We start from the raw sequence: 24,165 nt of genomic DNA, 5'->3' as shown, positions 1-24,165 counted from the left end.
AATAATCTCTACACCCAACATAGGACTCACACTACAACCCAGAGATCAAGAGTGCGTGCTCTACTGACTGGGCAAGCCAGGAGCCCCTAACCTGTGTTTTCCTGACTGCTTGTGAAGTTGGGCATCTTTTTTAATGTGCTTTATTGTCTGTTTGTATTTCTTCTTTTGTCAATCGCCTATCCTTTATTTTGAGTTGCTTGTTTTTTTCTTACTAATTCGTGGCAGTTTGTATGTTTGGGATCCTATCGGGAATATTAACTCTTGGTCTGTTTTCTGTGTGGAGGATAATTTCTCCCTGCTGACAAATGTTATTCCCACACAGGACTAGACACCCAGCTGTGTGTGTGTGTGTGTGCGTGTGTGTGTGTGTGTGCACTTAGACATTTAAAGAGAAAGAGTGGTGGTTTGCTGTTGCTAAAGTTGGGGAAATTAGGCCAAAGTTCAGCCTCTGGGTTTCAATAGGCCGGTTTTCAGGTCCCCTTTTCTGGAATATTTGGGAGGCAGGAATATTTACAGTTCACCCTGTCATTGTTCTCAGCTTGCTCGGAAGTGTTGACCGTACCGTGATTTTTCCAAGGATTTTTATATTTTGTCCTGAATTCTCTCCAGGACACCCCTGGGTTTCAGAATAGTTTTTCTTTTGTCTTTCTCTGGATTGAAGTGGAAAACTATTTAGTTACCCTTGGGCAGCCCCTGGGGAATTAGATACTAGTGGGAAGGTTGCCAGAGGCCAGGCGGGCTCAGGGGGTGGGAATGTCCGGCTGTCCCTCGTTTCCTGCCCCTCACTGCCAGGCACACACGGCTGAGGGCTGGGGGAGCCACAGCTCAAGGCCGTCTTCCCACCAGGGATGTTAAATCTTCCGAGTGTGCTTATGTCTGCGTGCGTGCGTGCGTGTGTGTGTCCTGCCAGCCAGGGGCTCCATGAATTTCCTGTCATGCCTGATTCGTTGACTCCAGTGAGGGGAAGGTGCCGCTGAGTCAGTGATGAATGGGTTTGCACTGTAATACAGGTATTTTTAGTTGACATGTCTTTGTCTTAGTTTAGAAGACAAAGAATGAGAAACTGACACATGGAAATGCTTCTGGAGCTTTTTTAAGAAATAATTTCGAACTTACAGAAGAGTTGTAAAAAGAGAACAGCGGACATTCCTTATACTCTTTACTCAGAATCACTGCTTAACACTCTACCCTATTTGCTTTACATTAGTCTCTCTCCTCTCCCTCCTTCCTATTTTCTTCCTTCCTTTTCCCCTCTCTCCTACATGAGGGTAAGTGATAGTCATCATGGCCCTTTATCCCTGAGTACTCCAGTGTATATTTCCTAAGAATGGGGATATTTCTTTACATCATCACAGTGTCGTTACCAACTTCAGTGAACTTAACATGGTTGCCAGACTTCCTCCTAATTCACTACTTGTATTTTGTCCCATCAGTTGACCAAATAATATCTTTTTAAAAAAGATTTTACTTATTTATTTATTTATAGAGCAAGCGAGGGGAGGTGGGGGGTGGGGGAAGGGCAGAGGGAGAGAGAGAGATTCTCAAGCAGACCCCCTCTCCCCCCGATGCTGAGTGTGGAGCCTGATACAGGGCTCCATCACCCAACCCTGAAATCATGACCTGAGCTGAAATCAAGAGTTGGATGCTTGACTCACTGAGCCACCCAGGTGCCCCCAAATAATGTGTTTTATAGCATGTCCCCCTCCCCCTCTTTCTCAGTATGGGATCCAATCTAGATTCCCATATTCAAGTTAGTCATTACATCTCCATAGCCTCCTTTAATCTGGAATGTTCCCACAGCCTTTGTCTTTCACAACAACTTACATTTTTGGGTAATATAATACACCAGTTTTTAATAGATTTGTTTCATGTTTTCCTCATGATTAGATTCAGTAACTAATTCACGGCCAGAATATTTTGCAGGTGTGTTGTCTCTGTCTCAGGCCCTGGAGGGACAAGACGTCCCTCATTGGTGATGTTCATTTGGATCACCTGTCAAAGTGGTATCTGATTTTTCCATTGTATATTTACTGTTCTTTCCCACCCACATCTGAGTCTCTTAAGAGACATGTTAAGACCCTGCAAATATCCTGTTTGTCATCAAAATGTGCCCCTAGATTTAGTATCCATAGATGACTCTTCCTGATTGAGTCTTTACCATGATGGTTGTGAACTGGCTTTCCCTTCCCAGCACTTCCTCCACGTTGACTGGCTGTGGAAGATTCCAGTGGTCATGGGGACAAATGTCTAACCCCACTACCCTCACGTATTGATCCTACTCTGTGCTGGGCCTGGTGCACCAGCCATACAAGCTTTCATGGGAGCCTTCCCCCTGGGCAGAGAGGTCAGTCAGAGTGGAAAGACCTGTGAGACCAGGCTAGGAGTCTTGTTCCTTCCATCCTCGAAGGACAGTGCTGGGGTCAGGAAGAAGCCCATTTCTGGCCAGGATTATTCTGTCAGAAAGTCCTTCCTTCTATTGAGCCCTTTTTTCTCCCCAAGATTTTGAGTGTCTCCCTTCTACTCCACCATCAGGAAAGACCAAACATAGATCTAACTTCTTCCAAACGACTTCATGGCTTCAAGCCATGATCTAATGTGATCCTCACAGTGATTCGGTACAACAGGTACGTGCCCAGAAAGACAGGGCAGCGGTGAATGGGGTAGGAAGGAAGGGAGCTGCTATTTCCCAAGCCCCCATCCATGCTCCAGGCACATGTAACAGTGCGTGAACTCACATTTTACAAGAACCCTTGGAAGTGTGCACTTTCCCCAGAAGCTTCCATGGTGAAGAGGTGGTTGTCCACTTTGTTCAACCAGTGTCCCCAGTACTTACCACAGTACCAGACCCGTGGTGGGCGCTCACTGCATATTTGTCAAATGAATGAATGACTGACAGATGAGGCTCAGAGAAGTTAGGTATCTTGTGCCCAGCCACACAGCGGTCACATGGCAGAGCTGGGCTTCTAGCCCTAGTAGGATGACTTGAGAGCTCTTATTCTTAATCATGCAACAATAAATATGTATTTTTGGAAGAGGAGAGGAAGGATGTTCCCAGAGCGTTGTTAGAGGTTGAAAGGTGCCATCTGGAAATGTTAGGAGTGATCTGACACGTGCAAATGATGGATTGGGTGACGCCCTAGAACCTGCCACATGAGGCATCCCCTGAACCAAATAGAGCAGGAGCTATGTGTTCTGCCAGCCTTCCTGGGCCACTTTTCTTTTGGGAGCCTTTGGGGGAGGGGCCTCATCTTACATCCAAGTCTTCATCAGTGTCAGTGTAAGCTACACTCACTTCTCCCATCTTCCTGCTCCCCGTGTGGCTCCTAGTGCTTGGGGCTCGTGTCTGCCCTGGGCTGCTGCACCCCATCCTTCTACAGCTCACAGTGCCGTGGTATAGGGGATGGCTGGGGTGACTCCAGAGGGTCTGCCACCCTCTGTGGCTAGGAGACTACTTTCCCTGCCATCGGGGTCTCGCTCTCCCTCTCTCAAACAGATAAATAAATAAAATCTTAAAAAAAAAAAGAGGAGGCCTATTAAAAAATACAGAAAATATAAAAGCATAATTAATACAGCTTGGAATTACATATTTTTTTAAAGATTTATTTTTTGAGAGACAGAGAGAGTGTGCCTGCATAAGCTGGGGAAGGGGCAGCAAGCCGACTTCCTGCTGAGTGTGGGACCTGACAGTGGGGCTGGGATCATGACCCCATGAGATCAGGACCTGAGCAGAGTCTGAGGCTTAACTGACTGAGCCTCCCAGGCACCCCTGGAATTGTTTTTTTTTTTTTTTAAAGTTGAATCAGATGAAATGTGGTGGCTGGGCTCTCTTTTGTAAGGCTGGAGCAAACCAAGGACGTTTTGGTTTCTTCCATGATGGTGTGTTCCAGTTCACATTCATGGGCTCTGAGGTGCACCAGCAGGTCCAGCAAAGGAAAGCCTTTGGGATCTGCTTCTGTCTGCCTTGTTCTTTCTGCAAAATCAAGTCAAATGCCTTTCTGAGACCCAAGTTCCTTGTCTGTAAGATGGAGGGGGCGACTAACAGTACCTACTTCCTAGGCCTATTTTTTTGAATGAGGGAGTGTAGGGAGAGTGCTTGGCACTTAGGTCCTGTGCATTGGATAGGAGGGGAGCTATTGTTAGAAGTAAGTTCCATGAGGGCGGAGACTGGGTTTTGTTGGACGTGTTGAATATGTATTTGCAGCATGAGTGAATTATAATATTTTTAGGATTTTATGTTCCATTTTTAAATTTAAATTTAGAGTTGATTAAAAAACACAAGAGGTTATAAAAACAAACTGTTGAGAGAAAATGCAGTGAAAATTCTCCCTGTTGCCTCTGTCCTCCATCTGCCTGCTTCTTACCCATTCCCCATAGATAACCATGGTCCTTAGTTTCTTTCTTGCTTTCTTTTTTTTAAGATTTTATATATTTTTCAGAGAGAGAGAGAGAGAGGGAAAGGAGAGAGCACAAGTAGGGGGAGTGGCAGAGGGAGAAGCAGACTCCCCGCTGAGCAAGGAGCCCAATGCAGGGCTTGATTCCAGGACCGTGGGATCATGCACTGAGCCAAAGGCAGATGCTTAACCGACTGAGCCACCCAGGCGTCCCTGTCCTTAGTTTCTTATGTGTCATTCCAGAGTTTTCATGTTGTTGCTTAATCACCAATATAAATTCTGACTTTCCTCTTTTTTACACAATTGGTAGCTTATTTATTTATTTATTTAAATAGAGGTTTTATTGTGGTAAAATACACATAACATGACAATTACCATCTTAACCATTTTTAAGTGTGTGGTTCAGTGGTACTAAATGCGTTCTCACTGTTCTGCAGCCATCACATCCCCTATCCCCAGAACTCTGCTCATTTTGTAAAGCTGGAAGTCTGTACCTATTAAACAATAACTCCCCACTCTTCCCTCCCCCCAGCCTCTGGTCCCCACCATTCATTTGTCTGTATTTCCACTAGTCTAAGTAATAGGTAACATATAATACACACACTTTTTTTTTTCTTCTGAAGATTCTATTTATTTATTAGAAAGGGAGAGAGCACCTAAGGGTGGGGAGGGGCAGAGGGAGAAGCAGGCTCCCCACTGAGGACAGAGCTGGACACAGGGTTCGATCCTAGGACTCTGGGATCATGATCTGAGCCAAAGGCAGATGCTTAACTGACTGAGCCACTGAGGCGCCCCTATACGTGCTCTTTCGTACTCTGTTTTCTCATTTCACAATGTACCTTGAAGATCTTCCGTATGTAAGTCTGTGGTGAACTTGCCATGATTGTACAGTTGTGCAGTAAATCAGTCATTAGGCTGTACTATACTTTATTTACCCACCTTCTGGGATGGACATGTGGGCTGCCTCCTGTGTTTTGTTCTTATAAACGATATTGTAAAAAGGCCCAGTGTTTTGAGATAAAATTGTTTCAATTTCTTTGTGGTTCATTAAAATAAACTTACTTGGCCACTTTAATTTATAACCTCCCACTTACGGCTCAGATTCGGAGGCCACAACCCCAGATGCTCCCTGAGAGTTTCTCCCATCTCAGACAGTCGCCCTACTGGGTGATGAGTCTGGGAGCCAGATCTTTATCCACGGAGGAAAAATGTGTGCCTTGTCAATGTGTGAACTGCCTGGACCTCTCCTCCCTCCCCGACGCCGATCCCTGTCCTCCTTCTCAGTCTGTGGGATGGCAGCTGGGACTTCAGCCTTCATATTCCTCCTGCGGCTCCAGAACACAGCACTACTGAGAGGGATGGTGGGTCTGGGGAGGCTGGGAAAGTGGTGACATTTTCCTACGGCAGGCTGCAGGGGGTGCGGCCAAGGCCCACGGGGTTTCCTTCCTGCCCGCCAGGCTCTGCACCCACTCAGAGGGGGCTCTGCACACACTCAGGGCTGGCACTGATGCAGCCCATGCAGGACCTCCAGGCCTCTCCTTTGAACCGTCCTGAATCCTGTCTGCCAAGCAGCCACTGGTTGGTGCCACTGCCACGGCCCGAGCACGGGGCATTGCTGGTTGGTATAGGCCACTGGGCCCTAGGGTCTGTGCCTTGATCTTGATCTCTGGATGTGGTGGGTCTCCCTGAGGGTCTGGACCCTCCTCCCCTGAGGCTGCCTGCATAAAGCCTCCTCTCCTCCATCCACCAGTGAAAGAATGAACGAAGAGTGGCCATAGGGTTTCCTGTGATCAAGCCTCAGACCCATTCATCCTCCCCAGGGAGTCTGGCCTACTTGTCAGGCCTCCCAGAGCCATCCTGTGGGCCCACTCTGGGGCTGCCTGCTCCGTAGGCTTGGGGACAGCCAGTCTACTCGGGTGTCTCTGGCTTCTCCTCATAGGGGAGTGGGGGCTTATAAAGGCCACCCAGCTCCTCCAGAGGACTGGTCCCAAGGCCTGGGGCAGGGCTGGACTGTGGGAGGTGGGGGCATTTCAAGGTCCAGCAAGATGTTAAGGGAGGAAATAACAAGTGGTCCCTCCTGGCCCAGGTCTCCCTGCCTCCGGAGGTGCCTGGGCTGACAGGGGTGGGTCTGGCCTTCCCACTGCATTTCCTCCCATTGTTCCTGCCCCACTTCCGGGAATTCTCCAGGCCCGGAGGCCAGAAGGGGAGGCAGCCCAGGGCAGGTCTGCTCTGGCCGCAGCCTCCAAGGCTCCGGAGCCAGAGCCCCAGCAGCTAGTCTACACTGCTGGGCCTGCCCTCCTTTCAGCACTCACAGCCCACTCTGCCTTCCTGTCCCCGAGGTGATCCAGCAAGGAATCGGCGCCTCAAGTTCTAGGGCAGGCTCTGTCAATCACCTGCTGGAGCCAGTCCCTCCACTCTGCCACCCCGGCTGTACTGTGAAGGACTGGGGGACTCTGATTGCAAATGTCGCATGGATTCACGGGTCTTTTATACCCATGGCCCTGTCATTTTGACCTTGCCTGTGTCTTGATGTAACCCCAACTAACTAACATGAGTTTGCCCCTCCCTGAGCCACAGATAGAAACTACCCCAGCTGGAGTCATTGCACAAAGGAAACTTTATTTGCAGCAAGTAAGATCCCTGGGAATAACTTCCAAAGCCATGACTCCCCTAGCAAGGGGTGAATGGGTTCCTTTTATTTAAAACATTTAGGTAGGGGAGGGTTGTCATCTACATGGAGACGGACATGAGGTCGATCATGTGCCTTGAGGAAACATGGCTATCCCACATTGTATGTTATGTAAATGAGGCTTGCGCTCCAACTTCAACTTGGGCAGAGATTTTAGTGTTATCATGAGATAAAGGTAACCGTGAGTCACTCCATAGGTCCCTCCAGGGTCCGACTATGTAGGTGTCGATGCGGAGTGAAGCTTGAACTGGTCTACGTGGTCTGGGCCGCCAGAGCGCTTCACACGGGCAGTCGTTAGGGTTAGGTTAGTCGTTAGGGAAGTTTCGGTTTCCATCGCGGGATGCTATGCCAAGGGGGGTCTTTTTTCCTGAGTGAAGAGACAAGCTGGAAAGAAGAGTTAGTAGAAAAATATGGGACAGAAGTCGGTGGGTACAAACAAGTGAGCAATAAAGGTCAGGTCTTGGGATCTCCCTGGTGACACTGAGGACAGTTCAGTCAACACACAGGTGCCTTCCCCCACGCTGGCCCTGGACAGAGACCCTCCAGGAGCCCCTGCTTTTGTAAGCTGTGCTACGAGCCTGCTCCATGCTGCAAAGGAGTATAGCACATACCTGTCCGAATTCTAGAAAACGTGGAATTTTCTAGCATCACGAGGAATGAATGTGAGTGAACGTCTCTTGCGTTAGCCCTTTCTTGGAAGAAATGTTAGAGAAATGTTACAAAATTCAGAACAAACCAGGTTACTGCCTTGCTAACAAGGAAACCTCTCAGGTGACCAAGAGTCCACTGGTTCCAAAAAGAATGGAGCTCAACTAATATTAGTGAGTGGTTATTAATAATTAATTAATAAGTAACAGGAAGCTATTCATTATTATTGTGAGGCTATTCATTATTACTCATTTTTATTGTGGTAAAATATAGATAACAGAACTTACAATTTTAAGTATTCTAAGTGCACAGCTCGGTGGCATCAAGCACATTCACACTGCTGGCCAACCATCACCACCGTCCATCCCCAGAACTTTTTCATCTTCCCAAACTGAAGCTCTGTACCCACTAAATAATAACTCCCCTTTTCCCCTATCCCCAGCCCCCAGTAACCTCTGTTTTACTTTCTTTCTTCATGGGCTGGCTTATTCTAGGAACCTCATTTACGAGCGATCATATGGTATCCGTCTTTTTTTTTTTTTTCAAAGATTTTATTTATTTATTTGACAGACAGAGACCACAAGTAGGCAGAGAGGCAGGCAGAGAGAAAGGAAGGGAAGCAGGCTCCCTGCCGAGCAGAAAGCCCAATGCGGGGCTCGATCCCAGGACCCTGGGATCATGACCTGAGCTGAAGGCAGAGGCTTTAACCCACTGAGCCACCCAGGCGCCGCCAGTATTCGTCTTTTTGAGTCTGTCTGATTTCACTCAACATCATGGCTCCAAGGTTCATCCATGTGGTGGCAGGTGTCAGAACTTCTTTCTTTTTTAAGGCTAAGTGATATTTCATGGTATGCATGTTTATATTTAATTTATTTTAATTGATTAATTTTACTTTAATATTTTATTGCCTTTCATTTATCCATTCCTTTGTTTATTTATCCATTCATCCGTTGGTAGATTCTTGGGTTACTTTCATTTTTTGGTGATTTGAATAATGCTGTATGAACGTGGGTGTACAAATATCTCTTCGAGTCCCTGGGTTCAGTTCTTTCGAGTATATACCCAGAAGTGGAATTGCTAGATTATATGGTTTGATCCATTTTTGCATACTCTTTTTTTTCCGTGCCCGTCAACCGAGCGCAAGGGTGCCCATTTCTCCACATCCTCACTAACTTTTGTTGTTTTCTATTTTTTTGGATAGCAGCCATCCTAATGAAGGCGAGGTGACATCTCATTGAGAGCAGCCAGGGTGAAAAATCAGCTGTTAAGGGGCACCTGGGTGGCTTTGACTCATGGTTTTTGCTCAGGTCGTGACCTTGGGGTCATGAAATCATGCTCTACATTGGGCTCCATGCTTGATGTGGAACCTGCTTAAGATGACCTCTCCCTCTCCCTCTGTCCCTTAACCCTCACAACTCTCTCTCTCTCTTTCAAATAAATAAATCGTTTTTAAAAAATCAGCTCTTTAGGTCAAGATTGAATTTGTATTTCAATAAAACGTCTTAAAACCTATGTTCAAGGCAGTCGTTATAAACACTAGAAAAAGGATATAAATAAATAACAGGCATGCTATTTATTCGTCAGGGAAAAAAAAAACATCAAGAAGCAGAAGAGGAGAGCACTCCAGTGGCTTTCGATCGTTCACACCCTGACAGTTGTATGCAGGAAGCACGCAGAAGTGTGTTGCAGACATCAGGCGACAGCTCTGACTGACACGGGCCACTGCCAGCCCATGATTTCCCCCCGCCCGCTGCAGAGCTGCCGAACGCAAATTTGCCCGTTTCTTAGCAGAGGGGACACAAACCTTTTCCTTGGCACCCTTTGGAGCGTCCCTTAGCTGCTTGTCCCTCAGCAACCTACTCTTCCCTAGGAGCCCATACATTTATGGGGCTCCCCACCCTCAGTCGGAGATACTGCCTTATGCATGTATGCTGTGACAGTCCCAGCCTCACTGTGGAGTGGGCATGGCTGCCCTGCCCCAATTTGCTTTTCTCCCTGTCCCTGAAGAGAGGAAAGACTGTTTTTCATTGACGACCATTGCTGGCGGAGCCCTGGGCAGCCGGGACAGACGGCCTGTGTGGATGTGGGTCAGAGTTACTGCAGCTTCCAGCTTCCAGCTGCAAGTGTGGGTGGTGATGTGTGAGCAGGTGTGATGGGGTCCCCCTGCTTCCAGGAGACACTGACCTGTGGATGGCTGAGGTCTGATGGGCAAGGCAGCCCTTCTGTGGGAGTATCCAGGCAGACAGGGGTGGTGGGGCTGGGCCTCTGGGGAGAGGCAGAAAGCTGGCCTTGGGCGAAGGGAAGGTGTCTCTCATCCTTGTGCACGGAGGGGGGCCTGGCCCTCCAGGGATGACACGTGGGATGCCCAGGGGCAGGGTGCTAGGGAGCCGTGAGGGGTCCTAGGGGACTATGGTGTTTGAGGTGGATCAGCTTTGTCTGCAGGGTGTTTGTTTATGTGGTGAGATGGTGGTGAGGGGGTGGTATGTTGGAGGAAGAGCTAGGCACGGTAGGCTATTTCTCAACATTCTACTTTTCTCTCTGCTTAGGTTCTTGGGAGAGGCCCAAGTCCCACTCCGGGAGGTCCTCGCTACCCCCAGCCTGTCTGCCAGCTTCAATGCCCCCCTGCTGGACACCAAGAAGCAGCCCACGGGGGTAAGTGCCCATCAGGCCTTTGGATCAGGCCTGTGTCTGGTCTGAGGTCTTGCCTCTCTGACGCTAGTGGTATTCCAGAGTCCAGCTGCCAGCAACCAGACCTGCCCCCCCACCCCACTCCCCCGGCCAGAGCTCAGGGTGCCGGGAAGGGGAAGTGGCATGGAAGGGACAGGAAGGGGACAGGAGGGAGCCCTGGCCCCTTCTGTGGGACTCAAGTCAGCCTTGCCTCATACCAGTTCGGCCTGCCCCTGGATCCCCTCCTGCCCTGAAGGGAGGAACCGTCACCTCCTGGGATTGGTTCTTTACTTGAAACCTGATGACTTCCCAAACTTCCTGGGCAGCTTTGGTGATGGCTCCCCCAATCTCCTAGGTAGACCTCCCTCACCTCCCAGCCCCCATCTCCAGATCTGGAATATCTGAGTCATCTGGGTCTCAGATCACAAGGGAAGGGAGACAGACATCCCCCTTCCCTGCCCACCAGAACCTGTCAGACCCTCTTCCTTTCCTCCATCGTCCTTCCTGCCCCTCCCCCAACCTTTCCAGTGCTCTTCCAGTCCTCACAGACAATTCCCAGCCCACGTCTCTGGCTTCCCGTTATTTTTAGGGAGCTAAATATACCCTGCAGCGTTCTTTCTTCCTGGTCAGTAGAATTCCTGACCTTCCCTCTGGGTCAGCTCCACCCCCAGGAGGCCATGGGGGACTATCCATTTGGAAATACTTCCTCCTAGTGGGGTCCTAGGGATTCTGGGCTGAGTTCTCTTTGAGTGTGTGTGTGTGTGTGTGTGTGTGTGTGTGAGAGAGAGGATAGGGAACATTGGCTGGCTTGGTGAGTCAGGAAGTGGCAAATCTGGCAGAACTCTAAAAGGAACCACTACTGGGCACTGAGAGCTAGAGAAAGAGAGTGATTGAATGAAGTCACACAATGACTCCATGTCCAAAGAGGGACAAATAGGAGGGTGGCATATCTCTTAAACTCTCAGGGGTGGGAGCGACTTGAATGGACTCCTGCTCCACTGCCTTTCTGATGCTGGAACTTCCTCTTGATGGCTGGAAGAACATTCTGGTTTAGTGTGGTGATCACTTATAGGTGTGTAACCTCTTTAGGGGCTTCCCAGGTGAAATCGGGAACCAGTCCCCTTACATGGAAGGCAGAGAGAGACCCAAGAAGGAGGCAAGCCGCTCTAGTCTGGCAGGCGGCAGGGTTAGTAAGCCAGGGGACTTATCTGTGAGGCGTGTCTGGGGCGGCAGCGAGAGGAGTGGATCTCACACCCATCTACCAAATCTTAGAAGTTTCTATAGAGGTCTTAACTGGGTTCAGTCCTGTATACCATCCGGATAGTCTCAACACCACGTCACTAGCTCAAGACTCTGCCTGGAGTGGCATCTGGGAGCAAGGAGGGCAAGCAGAACTTACATTGCATGGAGAGTGGAGGGGGTGAGGAACCTGGGTTTACCGAGGGTCTGCTGGTGGGCGTGTCCTCTCAGTGACCTCCTCCAGTATCACTGAACTTGTCTCCATCACCTTCTGCATCCTTCTTGTCCTCCCCCTTGTCCTCCTCCTGAGCTCTCCAGTCTACTCATGCAGTTTAAGGGTTCTAGAGCCAATTTCCATTCCCCCCACCCCACCAGGCAACTCTCTGACTCCAGCTGGGTGTCCAATAATTCAAGTCAATTCTGACACTCTCTGTCCAGGGACAGCTCTGGGTTAAGGGCTCAGTCCTACAAGGCCTCCCCTTCCCAATCCTTGGCCAGTCCCAAGTCCTCCTTTTCCCAATCCTTTGCCACCCTGAGCTTTCCTGACCAACCAGCTCTAAATAGGTCGTTCCTATGACCCGCTCCTTGGGTTTGATTAACTTGCTAGAGCGGCTCGCAGAACTCAGAAAAACATTGTAGTTACCAGATTGCCAGTTATGATCCAACCTGGAAGCTCTCCAATTCCTGTCCTTTGGGGTTTTATGGAGGCTTCATTGACAATGGATCACCCTCCCTGGAGGTGGTGGGGGATGAAAGTTCTCCAGCTTTCTAACCACATAGGGTTGGCTCCACTAGCAACCAGATGCCATCCTTAGGGGATTGCTCAAGTCAATTCATTAGCACAACAAAAGACACCCTGATGGCTGTTATCATTTAGGAAAGTCCAAGGAATTCCTAAAAGGAGCTCTGTGCCTTGAACAGGGACAATGACTAAATATACATATAGACACACACATCTGTAATTATAAATCATAGTACCACATCCCTAGAGTCAAGAACGACTCCAGATACTTCTGGATCCTGAAGAAGACCACAGCTTTCCATAAAGGTATAGAACACCGGAGGAACTGTAGGTAGCTGGTGAGGGAGATACTTTGAGTCAGGGATCTGAGAAACACTAACATTTACCAGTTTGTTAAAAGGCATCACAAAGCATGTGCATCAACAGCCAGATGAAGAGATCCATAAGGCAAGGTCCTGAACAAAGGAACTTCTGTCCTTGTGGAGTTTGGGGCCCTGTTTGGTGGCACATGGAAACATTCTAGTTCCCTCAGCATGGAAACTCTCTGAAAAAAGAGACCAAAAAATTGGAATTTTAATTAATTAATTAATTTATTTATTTTTAAAAAGATTTTATTTATTTATTTGGCAGACAGAGATCACAGTAGGCAGAGAGGCAGGCAGAGAGAGAGGAAGGGAAGCAGGCTCCCCACCGAGCAGAGCCCGATGCGGGGCTCGATCCCAGGACCCCGGGACCATGACCTGAGCCAAAGGCAGAGGCCTTAACCCACTGAGCCACCCAGGCGCCCCCAAAATTGGAATTTTTAATGGAGGCTTCATTATAGTCATGACTGACTAAGTCATTGGCCATTGGCTGATGCAACCTCCAGCCCCACTTTCTTCCCCAGAGGCTGGGGCGATAGGACTGAAAGTTCCAACCCTCTAAGCATAGGGTTGGTCCTCTTGTCAACCAGCTCCTATACTTGCATGGGGTCCAAAAGTCACCTTCATTAATAACAAGACACCCATTTTACCTTTATGGCTCTGAAGACCCAGTATTTCTGAGAAACAGTTTGGTCACCTGAATGACCAAATATGTGTTTCTTAGAAATCATTAAATCACAGCCCCCAATGCTCCCAGTCAGGGTTTCTAGGTTCTGGCTGAGATGCTCAAACATCCCTCCACTCTTGCCCTCTGGGCATCCATGCCTGGTGTTTCTTATAAGTTCTCCTGCACTTGGGCTCCCCTCCAAGATCAGACGCCTGTCCAGTCCCTGAGACACATCTTTTCATACCTGGTCTAGCCTGGCAGGCGGCAGGGGGCTGAGCCAGGTTGGTGACTCTCCCTGAATGCCTCACCCTTCTTCTTCTTCCTCTGTTTCCACACTCTGTGCTTCGTGCTCACCAGCTGGGAACCTGCTGCTTTCTTCTTTCTCGGCTGGGATGCTTGCCTGTGTGCGGAGATTGCCAGTCCTTCACAGACCGTGTCTCCCAGAAGGGGGTATAAAAGCCAGAAAGGAGGGATGGGAGAGGAGGTCTAAGCCCTGCTTGGCTGAGCCCCTAGCTGCACACAGCCTGGGGAAGGTGAGGCCAGGATACAGCAACGGCCTGTGGAGAGTGTCTGGGTCCATCTTCTAGTGCCTGTGATAACACTGAGTCACAGAGCAGCGCCCGCTCCCAAGACCCCCTGAGCTGGGGCTTCCCACCTGTGACCTGGGGCTGGCTGCCCTGTGTGAGAAGCACAGAGAATGGAGGTCATGCTCAGAAGGGTCAGAGAGCTCTGTCCAAAGCCCAGGATTCTCATTGGCTGTTCACTGAGGCCAACTTCTGGGCTGGACCCCATGGGCAGAGTATGCCAGAAGTACCCAGCTGAGTTTAGCTCAGACCGTCAAAGCAACCTGCTGAAGGGGTGATGGGAGTGAGGACAGGGCCTGTGGGATCCTTGGAAAACCCTGGAAGGACAAAGAGGAGGAAGATGGCTGGAGGCAGCCATGCTGTGGGAGTCCTGCTGTAGGCTGGCCTGTGGACGTCATGGACCTGGCACTCAGCATTCTCCCCCACATCCCTTCAGAGCTGTGTGCCATGAGAATATGCCAAATCTATCCTCAGACAGATTCTAGACTGAAGGGGACAACACTATCCCTGTCCTGGGGGAGGCTCCAGGCCTGAGGGGGTGCTGGGCACCCATGGAGGAGAGAAGCCACATACTCCCAAATGTATTTGAAGAGCAGCTTGCTCGTGAGGGTGTGGACACCATGCAGACTGTCGGTATGACCTCAGTCATAACAGCCAGAGGCAGATCAGAAGAAGTGAGACCTACTGGGTCACAAGAAGACAGGAACCCCAGTGGTGTGGGAATGGAGAGCCAGCAGGGCCCTGTGTGTTGGGAGCAGGGACTGGAGGAGGGCAGACCCAGAACTCTGGTGAATCCCTGAATTTCTCTCATGGGGGTTGTCAGGTGCTGACAACCACCCCTCCCTCAGTTCAGGGCAACATCTCACCTTCCTCCAGCTTCTTGGTGTTGTCTGGGGCCAGGTAATAAAGAAGAATCAGATGCATATGAGGCTTTCCTGTCCACTCACTCGGTGTCTGTCGAGGGAGGGGGGAAGGGGCTGGTCTGGGGTTTGGTTATGCTAGGCTCAGTGTCAGAGAGCTGTAGCTGAGGACACAGACAGTAAGCAATGGGGCAGAGCATGGTGGGCAAATGACCCCAGAGCTTGGCTGCAAAGCCTGTTAGAAGGAACTGATGAGGTTGTCCCCTGTCTTTGTCTTTGGTTTCCTAGGCCCTCCTAGCCCAGTGGCCAGACCGGACCCTCCAGAGTTCTGTGTTATTGTTGACTGTGGACCCCAAGATGGCAGACATGGGTGACAGGTTCCCTGCTCCAGGGCACCGTGTCCTGGTGGACACATGATTGACAGATAATGGTCTTGGGACAGGATGACTGCACAGTGGGGCCAGGGCTGGGGACTTGAGGAGCAGAGTTATCAGGTGGGGGACCTTGATGTGGACCACCTCAGAGGGACCCTAGGCCACAGTCATGTGGTTTGGGAGAGCATGGAGCTTACAGACATCGCATGGCAAGAAAATCTCAGCTCTGGTTATGTCTGGAGAAGGGTACGGGCACTGGTCTGACATCATGGTGAAGGTGGCAGGTCCTGACCCTGGGTAGATTGCATAGACAGGTCCCCCCTAGAGATTCCCTGTAGAGCTAAAGGCCTCTAGTATTAATCACTTGTGGTCCCAAAGATGTGGTCCTGAAGCAGTGGTCCCCAGAGCCTGAAACTGCCAGGGACGTTCCTGTGGCTGTCTGATGGGGGAAGTAAGAGATGGAGCTGTCTCCGGGCTGGAAGTCTCATCCAAGGGCCTGGACCCACCAGGGTGTTGCCATTTCCTTGGGAGTTTGGTGTGGGGCTCTCAGTGTGGGGGTAGCTGATACTCAGGAAACCCTGGGAAGGACAGCCTGGGTGGTCTTCAGATTCTAGGGCTGTTGCTCCTTCCTGCTTCTCCGGTGGCAGGGCTGCTCCTGAGCCCCCAGGCTAAGGCGCTGGCCCCCAGAGTGTGGAGGGCAGCAGTCATTCTCCTGCAGGTCCACCTCTGCACTGAGCACAGAGATGGTGGGCAAAGTCCCCGAGGGTGTGGAGGGGCTGGATAAGGTGTGTTCTCTAAGGGGATCTGGTCCTCAGGCACCAAAGGTTAGAAGAATGGGCTGGGTGGGGCCGAAAGGCAGCCCAGCTGTGACCCTTCACAGTTTGGGTTCTCTCTCCTCACCTTGGTGGGGTCCACTCAGACCACTCGATTTAACACCGCAGCTCCTCCTGCTCCCCTGCTCCCACTTGCTCTGGTTAACTTTTCTTTCCAACATACTTCGTAAGTTAAGTTATCTGTGTCATTTATTATTTATCGTCTGTCTCCTCTGCCAAGATGTGCGCTCCCTGGGGGCGGGAGCTTTCGCTTTGTTCATGGAAATATCCCAGTATCTTCAAGCCTCAGCCCGTAGGAGGTGCTCCATATATGTGCAGGGAATGAAGAAGCAAATGAATGAATGAATGAATGGGTCAGGCCAGGTATGTCAGGTGGGGCATGGTCCAACCTTCCAGATACCTGCCCAGCTCAGGCTGAGCCAAGCAATCAGCCCACAGAGGGCCAACCTCATGGGCAGTTGGTTCCTCACTTGGTTTAATTCTCTGCCATCTTGACATTCCTAATACAGTTTTGACAAGGGACCCTATTTTCATTTGGCACTTGGCCTCACACTGCTTCTGGAGTGTGGGAATCATCATGAAGGGGCTGGCGCTTTATTTGAGTGAGATTCCTATGATTACAGCAGAAGCAGCTTTCTCAGTTTTTAACTTTTTATTTGAAAATAATTTAAGTTTTGGAAGTTGCGAGAATAATACAAGGAGTATTTTGTTCTAAACCCTCTGAGACTAAGTTGCCAACCTCCTGGCCCATCACCCTGAATTTAGTGTGTGTTTTCTCCGATTAAGGACTTTTTTCTAGGGAACCTACAGCCTTCAGAGACTGAAGGAATGAGTCTTGGTACCGCACTGCCATCCAAACCACAGATTGCCATTCGAGTTCCTCAGTTTTTTCCGGCAGTGTCCTTTGTAGCAAAAAGATCTAATTCAGGATTGTTTGTTGTGTTAGTTGTTTGCCTTCAGCCTCCTTCCATCTGGGAGAATTCCTCAGTCTTTCTTTGACTTTTACAACCTTGGGACCTTGATGCTTTGGGGAATATAGGCCGGTTCTCCTGTAGAATGCCTCCCGGTTTGGGTCTGTCTGAGGTTTCCTTGCAATTCGATTTAGCCTGGATGTCTTTGGCAGGAGGAGAACACAGCGAACAGATGTTGCTCCCATTGTATCTGGATGACTGTGCTCTTAACCTTGAGCATTTGATTAATGTTGCCTTTGCTGGCATTCTCCACTGATCACCAGTTCCTTCTCTTTTCTAATAGGTAGGAATTGTGGGGGGAGGTACTTTGTGACTCTAAATACTCTGTTCCTCATCCAACTTTTACCTGGCCATTTTCACAGCCATTCTTGTTTCCTTGGTTGAATTAATTCTTGTTTTGATGGTTGTCAGATGGTGATGTCCTAAGCCAATTATATTTTTCTGCATTCATTTGTTGGTATTTCACTGTAAGGAAAAGCTTTCTTTATTTCTGTGTTCAGAAATTTTATTCAATGTTTTAGTCTGCCTCTGTATTTATTTTCATATTTAAATTCTCCCAGAGTTGGCCAGTGGGAGTCTGTGAAAATAGGTTTCTGTGTCCTTTGGACATGTTTCTATCATTCTTTGGGTATTTCCTTGCTTTCTGGCACAGAAATGTTCCAGGGTCATCTATCTTCCCTGGCCAACCCCTAGACTTAGTTATTTTTCCAAAGAGCCCAACTTGCCTTTTGATGAAGTGGGGGATAGCTAGCTGCCTGCTCAAGTAGCGACACCTGCTGGTGGTTCTCAAACCTGCATGGCAGGCATGAAGGCAGAGCCTTGGTTCCAGGACAGAAAGGGTCTCATTGCCTTCCTGGCCTCTCCCTGGGTCTCATGGGATGCTGAGCTGGCGCTGTCTTCCTTCCTTGGCGTTGTGAGCCTCACCCTTCCGCAGGTCCTGCCCTGCCTTAGCCTGGCTGCCCCTGCCCACGCCCCAGTCTGGGGGTTCAAGCCTCAGACCGGGGCCATCCAGTACCTGTGGGCCTTTTTTGTCTGATGACCAGGATTTGCCCCAGGAGTTTCCAGAATCCCTGATATTACTCAGTAGAGATGTCTAGTGAATTATGCTGAGCTGCTCAGAGGCTATTATGCATTATTAACAATTATGTTTATAAAGGATTTGTCAAAGCCTGGGAAATGCTTACTGTCTAATGCAAGTAAAATAGAAAAGCATTTTCTATACAGCAGGGCTGTACAGTGTTTGTTTAAAAAGATTGGGGAGAATTAGATCAAAATGTGAATAAAGGTGGAATTATGGAAATTTGTTTTCTCTTGTATTTTCTTTCCTTTTTTCTTTCTTTCTTTTTTTTTTTTTAAAGATTTATTTATTTGAGAGAGAGAGAGGGAGCACGAATGGGAGGAGGGGAAGAGGGAGATAATCTCAAGCAGACTCCCCGCTGAGCATCGACCCTCGCTCCTCCCCCAGCCCCCCATGCAGAGCTTATCTCAAGACCCATGAGATCCTGACCCATGAGATCATGACCTGAGCAGAAATCAGGAGTCAGATGCCTAACCCACTGAGCCACCCACATTATTATTTTTCTTTAAGATTTCTGTACTCTCTAAATTTCCTTAAATAGAGCACTTATTATTTTGATCCATAAAAAGACTGCCCCAGGAGGCCTGCTGGGGCCAGCCCCCCACTGGCCTAGGAGCTATAAGACTGGAGAGCCTGCTGAGGCTGATTTCTCAGGTTCTGGGGCCCTTTGAGCAGTGCAGGTCTTGTTGGGGTAAGGAGGGCAGTGTGTCAGTGGGATGAAAACACAGGGCAGGCTTTCTTGGCCCTTGAGAGTGGGGTGACTAGTCACTCTCCCCTCAGCCGGTCAAAGCTGGAACAGCTGAAGTTGAGATGGGGGGGGACAGGGGTGTTGCTGGGAGGGAAGAGGGCTCAGAAAGGTGAGCAGCACCCTGAGACTCCCCGAGCTAGCTGGGGCCTCAGCAGAGTGAGGCCGAGCTGCCTGTGGGGAAACGGGAGGGTCCTCAGCTAAGCAGGAGTGGCCAAGCGGCCTTTGTCCTGAAGATAGGCCTAGGCTGAGGGTTGAAAAATCCTGCAGGGGAGGTTGAATGGCTGATTCATTTATAGAAGCTTATGATGTGCTCTGTCCGCTACTTTCATTGCCATTTGACCCTACGAGGAAGGTACGATCGCTGTTAGTATGCTCATTTTACAGATGAGGGAAGCAAGGCACAGCGAGGTTCTGGAATTTGACCAAGATCGCACAGCTTCTAGGTGGCAGAAGCTGACTCTGGATTCTGTGCTTTAGGCCACTTGCCCATGCTGATGGGCCCCTGGGGTGGCTTTGCTCCAGCCTCCTGCAAATCTGACCCCCATCCGTGCCATCTTCCTTGGCAAAGCGGTAAAAGAAATAGAAAGGATGCTGGCCGGTGGTGGTCCGAGGCCAGTGCGCTAACCTGCTGCCCTCCCGCCCTCATCTCTTCCAGGCCTCGCTGGTCCTACAGGTGTCCTACACACCACTCCCTGGAGCTGTGCCCCTGTTCCCACCCTCTGCATCTCTGGAACCCTCGCCCACTCTGCCCAACATGGATATGATAGCTGGTGAGGAGCCCACCCTGGCAGGGCCCCTGGGGAGAAGCCTGGCAGCAGTGTGGGAGCCTGGGGGCAGGAAGCCAGCGTGAGCCTTCGGGGGCTGCCCGCGTCCATAGAAGAGAGGACACCAGTGGGTGGGAGGTCCTGAGAGCGGCCATCTGCCACACAGGGAAAGTGCCACTAGGATTGGTGTAAGGAAGCCCTCCTGGGGAGGGGCTGTGCTGGGCTGCTGCTCCGCACTGGGCAGCTGGGAGCTGGGTGGGACGGCACACCTTTGCTGGGATGTGATCTGCCCCAGGAGATACCCCAGAGGTGAATGCTTCCCTGATCTGGGACTTCCTAGGCCTTTGGCCATGGTGTTGTAACAATACAACTGGGTGTGCCTTGAAAGAGCCCTGGGCAGATGCCAAGGGACATGGCTTCCTTTCTTGACTTTGGCACCAAGTAGCTGTGTGACTTTGGGCCGGCCACGCTCCCTCTCTGGGCCTGTCGTTTATCATTTGTGAAATGAGCAGACTGAGTTAGCAAGTTCCAGGGGTGTCTCAGTTCTCTTCACTTGCCTCTGCTGACCTTGTCACAGAAGGATCCCGCCAGGGTGCTGGGCTTGCCGTTGTGAGGCTAGTGAGGCCTCCACGTGGTCCGTTCTGCTGGAATGTGCAGAAAGCTGCACAGATGGGCCAGGTGGGGACTTGGCCATGGGAAAGAGTCTGCAGTTTCTCTCTGGGTGAAGGGAGCCAGAGGCAAACACGGCCTTCAAACCCTAGCAGCCTCTGCTAGGGGTGTGCCCTGAGCCTGCCCCGACCAGCTACGTTGTTGGAGCTCCACGCCGTCTGAGCTTGGAGATGAGGAGAGCAATCCGGACTGGGGCGTAGGTTCCTGGGGAGGGTGGGTGGTGGGCAGAAAGAAGGGGTGCTCCTGGTGACAGAATGGGGGGTGAAGGGCCCGAGTGCTCTGGAACCACCTTGGAGGTGGGTCCAACTGAGTTAGGGTTCTGGCTATGCAGGGAAAGCTCCCAAGGTCACAAATCCCCAGTCCTGCCTGGAAGGTGGTGAGAAGGGACAGTCTTCAGCAGACATGGGAACAATTTCTGAATTTTGTGCCAGGCTTGGGTAGCCAGGGAGAGCAAGCTTGGGGGGTGGGGATGCCCTAGGTTGGCTCCCCTCACCCAGCTCCTTCCTCGCTTCCTGGGGCTGTACCCTGCCCCTATGCCAGGTGGGGGACAGAGCCGGGCTGAGACTTGGTCCCTGCTCAGTGACAGCACCGTGGAAACGAGAAACTCTGGAAAGAAGTGGCTGGCCCCCACGGGTGAGACCCGGGTCAGGCTCTCCTGATCCTGATCCTACCACCTGTAACAGCTCACTGTTGCCATCTGTCAGCTCACCAGAGTGGGACCTGGGACAAGGTGGTCAGAGGCGCTGATCCCATAGGACATGGTGGGGAGGGCTAGGGCCATTTCTTTCCTTCCTGTTGACTAACTGGACTGACCACCTTCACATCTCAGCTGTTGGAAGCTCCTCTTTCTCCCTCATCCATCCTGGCTCACTGACAGGAGGGGAGGTGGGTGGTGGGTCTTCGTGCCCAAGCCCTTTGGCTCCTCCATTGGCTGGGTAGGGTCCCAAGCACCAGGCCAGAGGGACCAGCCCTTATTAGTAGCCTCTCTGCCCAGACACAGGGGGAGAGGAGGACACCGAGGACCAGGGTCTCACGGGAGATGAGGCAGAGCCATCACTGGATCAGAGCGGTGCCCCAGGCCCCGGGGCACCCACCACCCCAAGGAAGCCACCTTCTCATCCGCCTCCCTACCACCCCGGGAGCAAGAGGAAAAGAAGTGCTCCCACTCCCAGAAAGCTGCTGTCGGACAAACCGCAGGACTTCCAGGTAATGGGCTGACTCTCTGACCGCAGTCTCCTCTTTAGTACTGTCTGTCCAGCCTGGAGCAGGTCCTAAGAGCTCTTCTAGTCAGGAGTCTGTGGTTCCCCCGGTCCCCAGCAGATGCAGAATGGGGAGGTCACATGTTGTGGCCTCAGAACACAGGCCCCTGGTTTTGTGCTTTACAAAAAAGGTTGGGGGGAGCGCTGGAGAGATTCAGCCCATCTTTACATTTGTTACGTGCATTCCAACAAGGCTTTATCTGGCTAGCTAGCTTTTGGCTTCTCATAGTGTGGTATTTGGGCCAGCAGGAGCAGCACCTGGAAGCTGGATGGAAACGCAGACTGCCAGCCCTGCTGAATCAGAATCTGCATTTTAACAAGATCCCCAGACAAGGAAGCTCTGTCTGGCTCTTTGTTTTCTCTCTTGATCCATGTCCTTCCTTATACCCATGGATTCTTCCGAAGGCTGTGTAGAATTTAAGCGTGATCAAGCTCTTCACAGAATAAACTGTTACTATGAACCCTCGGGCATATTTTAATCCAAAAACCTATCCCGTTTTATTTGCATTTTAATTTTGGTCCTTTGCTTATTCTTTTTCTTTTCTACGAAATTTCCTATGTTGATATAGTTGCATTTAGTGATACTGAGCTCTTCAGAACTACTTTTAAAGTTAAAGACAGGAAACTTAGCTCTTTACCAAGTGCCACAAATTGTAAAAATACATTTTACTTCTAAATCTTGGTAATTTAAGTGAAAGTACTAGCTGTAACCGCTGTGTATTTGCCTGAGAGACAAAATTCTGACATTATTATTATTTTTATTCCCAAGTCATGTACTTACTGCTTTTGTCTCCTTTGAAAATTAATGTATGTTTCTTGTTGAAAACAGAAAATACAGGAAAATGAAGAGAATAAAAAATCATGGATCTACTTTCCCGATATTATTAGTAATATATTCTTCTGTAGTACGGCTTAAAGAAAAGCATTGTTCAGTCCATCAATAAATAAATGTCAACTGAAACTTAAAACCAGTAAACATCGTATTTTTCCATGAAAATTGTTCTTGTATTTTAAAATTTCATGTTTTAAAATATTTTGCCTAAAATTGGAAGCACAGATCTTCCTGAAACCTTTGTCTACTTAAAGTTCAATAGAGAAAACTCTTAATTTATTTCTCAGAATGTGAGAAAACGTTGTATCTTATAAAGAATAAAAAGTGGGATCAATTCACTGTGTCAGTTCAGCCCCTGAGGGAGCTGTCAGCGAGGAACGTTCAGGCCGCTTAGATGTGCGGGCGTCAAGGGGTCTGAGGGAAGGCTTGTCCCAACGGCAGCGTGGAATGAGCTAGGCTCTGGGTCCTCGGCGCAGCCCTCGAATTTAGAGCTGGGAGCTTTCTTGGGGCAGCTTGGCAGCTCTTGTGTGGAACTATGGGTTTTTAGAGATGCAAGGGACCTTGATAGAAAAATATGACTGTTCTTATAATGCTCTTCCTAATACCTTTTTAATACCCTTCCCCAGAAGCCAGCAGTGAGAATGGTCCCTGAGATTTCCGACTCTCCTGGGGCCTGACGACATCCCCCCTCCTCCTGCTCATGGCTTCTCTTGGTTTCCAGATCAGGGTGCAAGTGATCGAGGGGCGCCAGCTGCCAGGGGTGAATATCAAGCCTGTGGTCAAGGTCACCGCTGCTGGGCAGACCAAGAGGACACGGATCCACAAGGGAAACAGCCCGCTCTTCAATGAGGTGGGAGATGCTGGGTATAAGGATGAGGACCACGCTGGCCCTTCCAAATTGGGAGTGTATAGCAGACACGGGACAGTCCATTTGGTTTCAAATCGAGAGATATGCTGGGTCCCTAGTAGGTCATCTGAGGAACTGGGGTGGGAGAGTGGTTCTGGCTCTTCTTCCTGCCTTGGGCTCCCAGTGCTCCACACACCGTAGGGCCAGCCTCTACCCCACCGAGATGACAATCTCTGTGAGGTCAAGGGCGGGATATCTCAGATCTTGTGGAATCCCCAGAGCCTGCTGTTGGGCTGAGCTCAGTCCACACTTCTGGGTGGACCAGACCTGAAGGCTGTGGGCAGCGGCTGACCCTCTCTTTGGCCTCTGGCATGGGCAGGCACTCATTCGTTTCCCTTTTGCCCCGAATCACAGACTCTCTTCTTCAACGTGTTTGACTCTCCCTCAGAGCTGTTCGAGGAGCCCATCTTTATCACGGTATGTCTCAGTAATCAGTCTCCTCTGTGGGTTACGTGTACACTCGCTTGCATGCCACGTGTGTCAGCGTGCATGAGTGTGTGCACCTCTCAGTGTGAGTGTGAGCGAGTGTGAGGAAGAAGCCGTGCAGCCCAGGGCACGGGTGACGGGAGCGGCTCACCGCCAAGCTCTGTTGGTCACAGAAATGCCTTTGGCAGCTCAGATGGAGGCAACAGCAGAGTGGGGAACCCCCACTGCCCAGCACAACCCACGGGGCCAGAGGTCAGGGTTCTGAAGTCATTCTTGCTGCAGACCCCGATTTTTATTTTATTTTGTTTGCCCATGTGCCTGTTTCTGGCCAAGAGCTTCTTTCTTTGGGCCTCAGTCCCCCCCCCCTTTTTTTGGCCTTTCTTCTGAAAGGCAGTATGGTTTATTTTTTGAAGGTGTGGGTTCTGCACCTGCTTCTGTCGTTTAGGGGTTTTTGA

At 50.1% G+C, this 24,165-nt stretch overlaps 1 protein-coding gene across 24 annotated transcripts in view; it reads left to right on the top strand.

Annotated features, from left to right (window-relative positions):
- DYSF (dysferlin) overlaps positions 1 to 24,165 on the top strand; it is a 203,920-nt gene that overhangs the window by 30,129 nt on the left and 149,626 nt on the right. For 12 of the 24 annotated variants that reach the window (XM_047743874.1, XM_047743880.1, XM_047743873.1 and 9 more), the window contains 6 exons: positions 10,275 to 10,380; positions 19,509 to 19,623; positions 20,827 to 20,919; positions 21,281 to 21,492; positions 23,099 to 23,227; positions 23,639 to 23,701. In XM_047743874.1, the coding sequence (XP_047599830.1) occupies positions 10,275 to 10,380; positions 19,509 to 19,623; positions 20,827 to 20,919; positions 21,281 to 21,492; positions 23,099 to 23,227; positions 23,639 to 23,701 (718 nt within the window). The remainder of the gene's footprint in view (positions 1 to 10,274; positions 10,381 to 19,508; positions 19,624 to 20,826; positions 20,920 to 21,280; positions 21,493 to 23,098; positions 23,228 to 23,638; positions 23,702 to 24,165) is intronic. The other 12 variants (XM_047743882.1, XM_047743892.1, XM_047743887.1 and 9 more) reach the window with 3 other exon arrangements.

Source organism: Lutra lutra, chromosome 9, assembly GCF_902655055.1.
Source record: "Lutra lutra chromosome 9, mLutLut1.2, whole genome shotgun sequence".
NCBI classification, from domain to species: domain Eukaryota; kingdom Metazoa; phylum Chordata; class Mammalia; order Carnivora; family Mustelidae; genus Lutra; species Lutra lutra.
This window is presented reverse-complemented; position numbering and strand designations above follow the sequence as displayed.